The sequence below is a fragment of the Oryx dammah genome, unplaced genomic scaffold (assembly GCF_014754425.2).
Source record: "Oryx dammah isolate SB20612 unplaced genomic scaffold, SCBI_Odam_1.1 HiC_scaffold_17, whole genome shotgun sequence".
Taxonomy (NCBI): domain Eukaryota; kingdom Metazoa; phylum Chordata; class Mammalia; order Artiodactyla; family Bovidae; genus Oryx; species Oryx dammah.
In genome coordinates this window covers 77,823,979-77,833,220 of record NW_024070201.1, presented here as the reverse complement: position 1 = coordinate 77,833,220, position 9,242 = coordinate 77,823,979, and the positions used below count along the sequence as shown (strand labels likewise).

Sequence of the window (9,242 nt, the reverse complement as noted above, 5' to 3'; positions counted from 1 at the left end):
GAAAGATCCCCTGGAGAAGGAAAAGGCAACCCACTCCAGTACTCTTGCCTGGGAAATGCCATGGACAGAGGAGCCTGGCGGGCTACAGTCCACAGGCTCACAAAGAGTCGGACACGACTGAGCATGTGCGCTCGCAGGACTCTTAGCAGGTGGCCTGTGTAAGTCCTCAACGTTAGCTACTGTCCTTACTGTTGTTGTTGCAAACAAATGAACAAGATGCAGGCTGTGATAAATAGATTGCACTGGAAGCGCTCAGTGAGGGGCTCTGCCCTTCCGCTCCGTAGGGCTTTCCCACTCTGCTTCTAGGTCTGGCCATGTGCCTTGCTTTGGCCGACAGGACGATGTAGATTTGATGCAAGGTGAGCTTCAGGGTGTGGAAAGCACTGCCTGTCTCTGACTCTTCACTTGGAAACTGTGCCACCGCAGGTGAGCGTTGCTGGAAGGATCCAGGAGACGGATGTGCAAAGCAGAGCCAAGGCGGTCCAGCGGAGGCCACTGTAGGTCAGTCACCCCCGATCACCCCACCAACTCTTACAGACGTGAGCGAGCACGGGGAAGGTCTGCCTGGCCCAGCCCAGATCAGTGAGGTCAGCCCTGACTCCCAGACTTTGGTGAAATAATGAACGGTTGCTATTTTAAACCATTGAGTTTGGAGTGACTTGTTACACAGCAGTAGCTAGCTGATACAGGGGCCACGGAAGCCCTCGTCTTCTAAAGTTGAAAGGCAAATGAGAGAGAAAGTCATGTCTGCCAGGTTTTATTTGTGAAGTCTGCTGTATCTGTACCAGAGAAAGCGGCAAAAAGTGCTTTGGAGGGGTCACCGTAAGGGAGGAGGGAAGCTGGGCCCCTCTCAGGACCCCAAAGGAGCCCTTTGGGTGGAGGGCAGGCCTGAGGTGGGAGGCGGGGAGGGGCAAGTGCAGAGTGGGCTGCAGCCAGGCGGGCTGAGGCCCCGGGGGCAGGCTCAGCCCTTGGGGTCATACACTCGGCCCATGAAGATGGGGAACTTGTGCTGCTGGTCCCAGAGCAGGAAGAGGAAGGGCTGGTGCACTTCGAAGAGCAGCAAGTTGCGGGCCACGGAGACGGCGGAGGCAGCGGTCGCCTCCACCCCGCTCTCCACCAGCTCCATTGTGGCCTGGTGCCGGATCCCAGACACCTGCACGGCCGGGTCCTCCGTCAGCCCGCACAGGTTGATGTCGTAGACGAAGTCAAAGTAATCTAGGGCGCAGACAGGGGAAAACAACGCGTCAGAGGCCTGCACGACTGTCAACGGGCACGCAGCCAACATTCGGCAGACACTGTAGGTGGAGAGCAACCTCTAAAAACTGTGTAAAAAGTGAAATTTAAAAAACAGTCATTTAAAGTACTTTTTAAATTAAAATGTTACATTAAGAAACAAAACCAAAAACGACCAGCACGGGAACCTCAGCAGCTGGAGACACGGGCCCTGAATTTCCGGGGTTGATCCCAAGTTCCAACCTTCTCTTTCTCCGTCTCTTCCTTGTTTATCGAATTGTAATCACGCTACAATGTGCCTTCTAGTCCTGTTCATGGGCTCCTTAATCTGTGGGCCCATCTTCACTCCACTCACCACTTCCTCTCAAGTGGTCAGAGGCCTGGCCCCCAGCCCCCCAAAACCCTGACAAGTGATGCCGTGGCTTCCTCATCAACAAGGACCTTGGACACGAGGTGACGAATCAGAAGGAGGACGTAAGTTCTCAAATGACATCACATACCAGGGCGTGAAATGAGATCATCTATTAGGAGACCAAGTTTGATAAAAGAAAACGAAGGGACACGCACGGCAGGTGTGTGTGCATTTAGTCGCTCAGTCGTGTCCGACTCTGTGACCCCATGGACTGTAGCCCGCCAGGCTCCTCTGCCCATGGGATTCTCCAGCCGAGAACCCTGGAGTGGGTGCCGTTTCCTCCTCCAGGGGATGTGCCCGACCCAGGGATCGAACCCGGGCCTCCCGCATCTCCGGCACTGGCAGGCAGATTCTTTACCACTGAGCCACTTGGGAAGCCCAACTTGAGATGATGGATGTGGAAAATACTCAAGAGAGTGTTGACCACATTTTAAGGCCCATCCCCGCCACACAACCTCTTCCCCTCTGGGGGCCTAGAATCAATCTGGGGCTGCCAGGACTCACCCAGCATGTCCTGGCTGCTCTGCACTTTGATGCGAGGCATCGTCAGGTGAGTGGGATGGAACTTGGTCAGCTCCAGCTTCTTCATGACAGCTTCGAAGACGGAGGTGCTGAGAGCCTGCTCCAGGTCTTGGAGATGGTGTTTCACAGTCTGGGGCACCAGGATCACAAAGCTGAGGTTGTGGGACAGCTGCAGGCGGCCCACCTGGAGAGGAAGAGAGGCACCTTATCAGTCTTCCTGCCCCGCTCTCTCCTGGCCCCTACCTTCTGGGACCCGAGGCTGGTCTCCAGTCTGTAATGTTTCAGCAAGGAGTCAGAACTAGGCTCGCAGGCTTTGCCACGAGATGGGGCGGCCAGGCAGGCAAACAGTGCTGGTCTGGCCCTGTACTGATGAGATGCAGAGAAATGAGCCAGAGTTTCTGATTTCACAGGCTGAAGATCACACCCGCACTCTGCCACTGGTGAGCTGTGCACTGCAGGCAAGCAATGGGACCTCTGAGCCCAGTTCCTTGCATGTATGTTGTGCATAAAGCATAGAAAGCACGTGATGTACCATCAGACTTATCAGGTTTGTCCTTTCAAAGACTTTCGATGGCTTTTCCCTGACTTTGAGGGTAGGTATAAACCTCCTAGTCTGGCATTCAACATGGTATTCAAGCTGATCCTAGCCTACCTTTGCAGTCTTCCAGGAGAAAGACTTACAACTGGCAGCCAGACAAAAGTAGGAGAGAAATACAGGAACCACAAGTCCAATACACGAGTGTTCTCAACTCGGGATGATTTGCCCCCGGTGGGCATTTGGTAATGCTTGGAGCTGGCAGAAATAGGTGCTCAGAGTGCTACTGACGTCTAGTGGGTAGAAGTCAGGCTTGCCACTAAATTCTGCAGTGCCGGGGACAACACCTTATACGAAGAATCACTGAACCCAGAGTCCCAATAGTGCCAAGACTGGGAAACCCCAGACTGATAGGATAGAAGAGACTCTCATTGAAATGGCACCAAGGTTCAGGCTGAGAGATGGACAAGAGTAATCTAGAATGCAGAGTTCAACTGGGCAATGAAGACGTTAACTGAAACCGATCAGTTGTTGGACTTTGAAAACTTGGTCCAGAAGAAGCAGGCTGCACGCTGCCGCACCACTTGAGGGGCAAGACCACTCGGGCGCTGCCGAGAGAGGACCTGCACAGGGGCGCTGGCCGGACGCTGCGCGCCGCCTGCGTGTGAGCCTCGCCTCTCTGACCTAAAGTGCCCACGCTGTGGCCTTGAAACTTCCAGCTGGTAACCCTAGCATTCAGAAAACGAAGATCACGGCATCTAGTCCCAGCACTTCATGGGAAATAGATGGGGAAACAGTGGAAACAGTGGCAGACTTTATTTGGGGGGGCTCCAAAATCACTGCAGATGGTGATTGCAGCCATGAAATTAAAAGACGCTTACTCCTTGGAAGGAAAGTTATAACCAACCTAGACAGCATATTGAAAAGCAGAGACATTACTTTGCCCACAAAGCTCCTTCTAGTCAAGGCTATGGTTTTTCCTGTGGTCATGTACGGATGTGAGAGTTGGACTGTGAAGAAAGCTGAGCGCCGAAGAATTGATGCTTTTGAACTGTGGTGTTGGAGAAGACTCTTGAGAGTCCCTTGGACTGCAAGGAGATCCAACCAGTCCATTCTAAAGGAGATCAGTTCTAGGTGTTCATTGGAAGGACTGATGCTAAAGCTGAAACTCCAGTACTTTGGCCACCTCATGCAAAGAGTTGACTCATTGGAAAAGACTCTGATGCTGGGAGGGATTGGGGGCAGGAGGAGAATGGGACGACAGAGGATGAGATGGCTGGATGGCATCACTGACTCAATGGATGTGAGTCTGAGTAAAATCCGAGAGTTGGTGATGGACAGGGAGGCCTGGCGTGCTGCAATTCATGGGGTCACAAAGAGTCAGACATGACTGAGCGACTGAACTGAACTGAACTGAACCCTAGCATACTTGAGTTGGTAAACCTAACCGCCTTCATTGGGGAAATACTCCTTAAATCCCAGGAAAATTTAGAACGAAGTATGTGAATAACAAAATAAAGCAATTCTGTAGTATGAACACTGGGTGATAAGTTCAGAGTAATCTGTGTTTGTTATTTAAAATAGCGTGTATAATTTTTAAGAGTCAGACATGTTAGCTTTATGCTTTTGGACAAAGAGGGCTAGGATAGTTGCATTCGATTTGAGAATAAAGTTGAGATGTTGATTGAATGTTGATTTACTCTTCAAATTTAATTTTCACAAGTGGGCTTGAGATGCCAGCAAGATATGGACAAACAGGGGTGTAATTCTGTCCTGTCAAGTATTTAACATGCTAAAAAAGAAAATCAAGTATCCCAAATGTATGAAGTCTATTTATAAAGTATATACATAAGCTCATAATGCTTAGGGAGAGATTAATTAACCATATTTGTAAATGAAACAAATGGTTTAAAGGAGTTTAATCTGGTCAATATGGTTTAATTAAAGAACAAATGAAAGTGTTTTATAAAAAATTATTATTAATAATGTAGCAACTTCAGCTAAAAATTTAATAACTTAAGTAAAACTCTGATTTTGAATTTATAATGTGACTATATCAAATAAGTGAAGTGAAAGTCACTCAGTCGTGTCTAACTCTTTGTGACCCCATGGACTGCAGCACACCAGGCCTCCCTGTCCATCACCAGCTCCTGGAGTTTGCTCAAACTCGCGTCCATTGAGTCGGTGATACCATCCAACCATCTCATCCTCTGTCGTCCCCTTCTCCTCCTGCCTTCACTCTTTCCCAGCATCAGGGTCTTTTCCAGTGAGTCAGTTCTTCACATCAGGTGGCCAAAGTATTGGCGTTTCAGTTTCAGCATCAGTCCTTCCAATGAATATTCAGGACTGATTTCCTTTAGGATTAACTGGTTTGATCTCTTTGCAGTCCAAGGGATCCTCAAGAGTCTTCTCCCAGACTCTATACTCTTCTCCATGGACTCTATACAGTCCATGGGATTCTCCAGGCCAGAATACTGGAGTAGGTAGCTGTTCCCTTCTCCAAGGGATCTTCCCAACTCAGAGATTGAACCCAGGTCTCCCATATTGCATGTGGATTCTTTGCCAGCTGAGCCACCAAGGACGTCCATATCAAATAAAGCATTTGTTTAAAATCCATGGAACTGTAAAGAGTGGGGAAAGTGAGAGTGAAAGCGTTGGTCGCTCAGTCGTCTCCGACTCTTTGCGACCCTGTGGACTGTAACCCACCAGGCTCCTCTGTCCATGGGATTCTCCAGGCAAGAACACGGAGTGGACTGCCATTTCCTTCTCCAGGGGATCTTCCCAATCTAGGGATTGAACCCAGGCCTCTTACATTGCAGGTGGATTCTTTATCGTCTGAGTCATCTGGCCAGCCCCAAAGAGTAGGAGGGGGGTTGCATAAAACCCTCCTCCTTGGTCATTAAAAATGCCTCACACCGATACTCTCCCCCCAAATACTCTGAGTTGGAGCAATGCCCCAAGCCTGCCAGGCGTCCTCACGCTTTCTGCCTTGCACACGTATTTGGGTTCTGTTAAACAGCTGGGAATACTGAAAGCCATTGGGTAGCGATGGATGGATGGAGAGGTGGAAAAGTGCATGGGTGGTTAAGAGTGGTCAAAAGTAACCGCTTCTGCGACATCTTCCTAGCCACTCATTCTGAGTGAGTTGCTCCCTTTAGCATCTTCCAACAAATTCGTTCATTTATTCAGCAAACATAATGAGCACATATTGTGTGTGGCATTGCTCTAGGCCTCAGATATTGTAGGGAAAAGAGAGAAAGTCTCTGATCACAATATCTCAGAGAGGTAGACAATACTGCAATTAAATAGGCAAATAGACAACGTAATTCAGATAGTGGCAAGTACCACGATTTTGAACTGTGGTGCTGGGGAAGACTCTTGAGAGTCCTCCTGACAGCAAGGAGATCCAACCAGTCTATCCTAAAGGAAATCAACCCTGAATATTCATTGGGAGGACTGATGCTAAAGCTGAAGCTCCAATGTTTTGGCCACCTGACGCGAAGAGCAGACCGCTGGGGAAGGTTGAGGGCAGAAGGAGAAGGGGGCGGCAGAGGACGAGATGGTTCGATGGCATCACCAACTCAACGGACACGAGTTCGAGCAAACTCTGGGAGACAGTGAAGGACAGGGAAGCTTGGCGTGCTGAAGTCAATGGATCACAAAGAGTTGGGCATGACTCAGCAACTGAACAATACAAAGACAATACAGTATCGTGGATATATTAGTAAGAAAACAAGATGCAGTTGCAGGGTGAGGAGGAGGCGACTTTAAGCAGTAGGGAAGTCTCCTCCACCTAGATGATCTTTTAGCTGACACTGGATGAGCCAGAGGAACAAGTTATGTGGCAATCTGCCTGCAGAGGGTCCAGCAGAGGGCAAGGGCAGGAAAGCTTCCAGGGTGCAAACAGCCCTGGCATGTTCCAGCACAGGCCCCGTATTTCTCAGCCTGAGCCCGCGTCACTGGGCATTCCTGCTGTTTCCTGTCTCATAGATCTGTGTGCTGCTACCCTAACAAGGCAGAAATATCCGGTCACTCATGTGCACGGTGCTATATTTAAAGTGGGAAACCAACAGCCATCTGCTGTGCAGCACATGGAGCTCTGTTCAGTGTTATGTGGCAGCCTGGATGGGAGGGGTTTGGGGGAGCGTGGGTCCGTGTACATGTAGGGCTGAGTCCCTTCACTGTTCACCTGAAACCATCACAGCGTGTTTGTTAACCGGCTACGAGTGTGTGCGAGTGTGCTCAGTCCTGTCCGACTCTTTGTGACCTCATGGACTGTGGCCCGCCAGGCTCCTGTCTGTGGAACTTTCCAGGCAAGAATCCTGGAGTGGGTTGCCATGTTCCTTTCCAGGGGATCTTCCTGACCCAGGGATCAAACCAGCATCTCCTGCATCTGCAGGACTGCTAGGCAGATTCTTTACCACTGAGCCACCTAGGAGGCCCTAACTGGCTGTACACCAATACAAAATAAAAAGTTTAAGAAAGGAAGAAATAACAACATAAGGGAGAAAACCCAGAAAACATCTGGTCTCTCTTCCTTCCCTCTCCATCCACTGAAATCATACTGTTCAGTTTCTGCCAAGGAACTTGAGCCATTTAACACATGCGCACGCATGCGCTCACTGCATACACGAACACATGGATATATACCCAGACATGTGCACACACACGTACACAGATGCATGTGTACACTGGGACACACACGGAGGAGCTCCTAAGCAGGCAGGGTCTCTTGGTCGGTCGACTGGGAAGAGAATCCAAGACACAGAACAGGAACACGACTCACTTTTTGCCATTTGACGCAGTAGAGACGCAGGAGGAAACTTTAGAATCTTGCTTTCCAACCTCAAATAAATAATGCCTCCCTTGGCCCAGGCTGGAGAGGGGGAAAAGGAGAAAAGATAGGGTGGAAACAGAGATGGAAGCGGGAGAAAAGATGGGTTTTCAGTGGAAGGGTGCACCCCACACCAACGGAGCCAGAGCAGAAAGGAAGTCAGGACGCGCAAGAGACTCTGAGACAGGAGTGGGGAGGGTCAAGAACTCACCCGGGCCTTCAGAGTCGGGTCTGTAAAAGAGGCCACAGGGTACTTCTTGCTGTTCATCATGGGCACTTTGATGGCAGAGGATTTGGTGTGAAAGGGCTTCAAGCTTGTTCTGCCTTTATCAAAGGCTATCTTCCACTTGGCTAGAGGGAGAAGCACAGGGAGGGTGACTCTAAGGCGGGTGGGAGCGGCAAGGGAGTTAAACGCCCTGTGGGCACAGGTGGGGCAGGAAGCTGGGGTTGAGTGGGTTTTAAGCCAGGAGGGGAAGGAAGACCTCAGGTTGCGGAGACCCCCCCCCTACCGCTCAGGGCGACCGCGTTGAGGAGGATGAGGCGCGTGTCCGCAGGCAGGCTGTCCAGCAGCCGCCTGATCCTGAGGTTGGTCTTCTTGGCCACCCAGTCGTTGATGAGCTCCAAGCTGGCGGTGCTATCATTTCCCAGGGGCCTCGGGCTGCTGCCATAGAGCCTCTGAGAGGCCTCGGCGAAGGTGTCCCTGACGGCCAGGTCTGGAGGGGTGGGGAGGAGGGGCGGGTGAGAGACGCAGGCTCGAGATCCCGGACACGCTCTCGCCTTCCAGGAGCAGCCCGGAAGAGGGAGCTGGCCTCTACACCATGAAGCCATGAACGTGGTGTGGAGCAGGGCTGCAGCCCTCCTCTGACAGACGCTCCGTGAGCTCAGAGCGAGCCACCATGAGCTGGGAGCAGGAGGCCCCCGTCCCGGGCCTCTACTGCCACACGGCCGTGGCTCTGCATGGGAGCTCTTTGAGATCTTGGCTTTCATTCGCCCGTATTTTCCTTCCTTTCTTTGCTTCATTCAGGCCGCTTTCTAGTCTCAGGGGAAGGCTGAAACAGGACTTCCTGGATTTTGCTCCAAAACCCAGGCCCACTAGAGGAAAAAAGTGTTTGAAACACAAAATTTCCCTGAATGAAATACGTAATATTCACTGCGGCTGTATTTTCTGCCAACCTAGCAAGACAGAGGATAAATTCGATTTATAGCAAATGAGTAAAAAAAAAGGCAATGTTTCTTGAACCCCTGTGAGTCATAATTTTCCCACCTCTAAAAAAAGTGGTTTTTCTTTTTTTAAAGGTAATGATGTGGTAGCTGAGTTTTCTTTCTTTCCTTCTTTTTTCTTCCCTATATTTTCCTTTTTTTCTTGCCATGCAGAGCAGCACACAGGCTCTTGGTTCCTGGACCAGGGATCGAACGCGAGCTGCCCGCAGTGGAAGCGTGGACTTCCAACAACTGGATGGCGGGAAAGTCCAATATTTTCTCAGTGTTTGTTTGTTTTTTAAACAATGACTGGGTATTGCTTTTATAGTTAAAAAGACAGAAATTTTTTTTCCCCAATTTAAAAGTGTATCACACTAAACCTGTAATTTTTAAGCTCAGCAGAACTGAGATTTCAGATGTAGTCAAGGCTGAAGCCCACAACACTAAAGGGCTCTGGTTGAGGCTGGGTGGGAGTTCAGAGCCCACCTGGCTCCACCCCTCCCCCT

At 50.3% G+C, this 9,242-nt stretch overlaps 1 protein-coding gene across 2 annotated transcripts in view; it reads right to left on the bottom strand.

Moving 5' to 3' along the window:
- Positions 1-741: 741 nt before the first annotated feature.
- Positions 742-9,242, bottom strand: part of SERPING1 (serpin family G member 1) — a 15,016-nt gene continuing 6,515 nt past the window's right edge. Inside the window, exons 5-8 of one of the 2 annotated variants that reach the window (XM_040259388.1) lie at positions 8,046-8,249; positions 7,748-7,887; positions 2,150-2,351; positions 742-1,215 (exon numbers count right to left, since the gene is read on the bottom strand). In XM_040259388.1, the coding sequence (XP_040115322.1) occupies positions 962-1,215; positions 2,150-2,351; positions 7,748-7,887; positions 8,046-8,249 (800 nt within the window). In that variant the 3' untranslated portion in view covers positions 742-961. The remainder of the gene's footprint in view (positions 1,216-2,149; positions 2,352-7,747; positions 7,888-8,045; positions 8,250-9,242) is intronic. The other variant, XM_040259389.1, reaches the window with a different exon arrangement.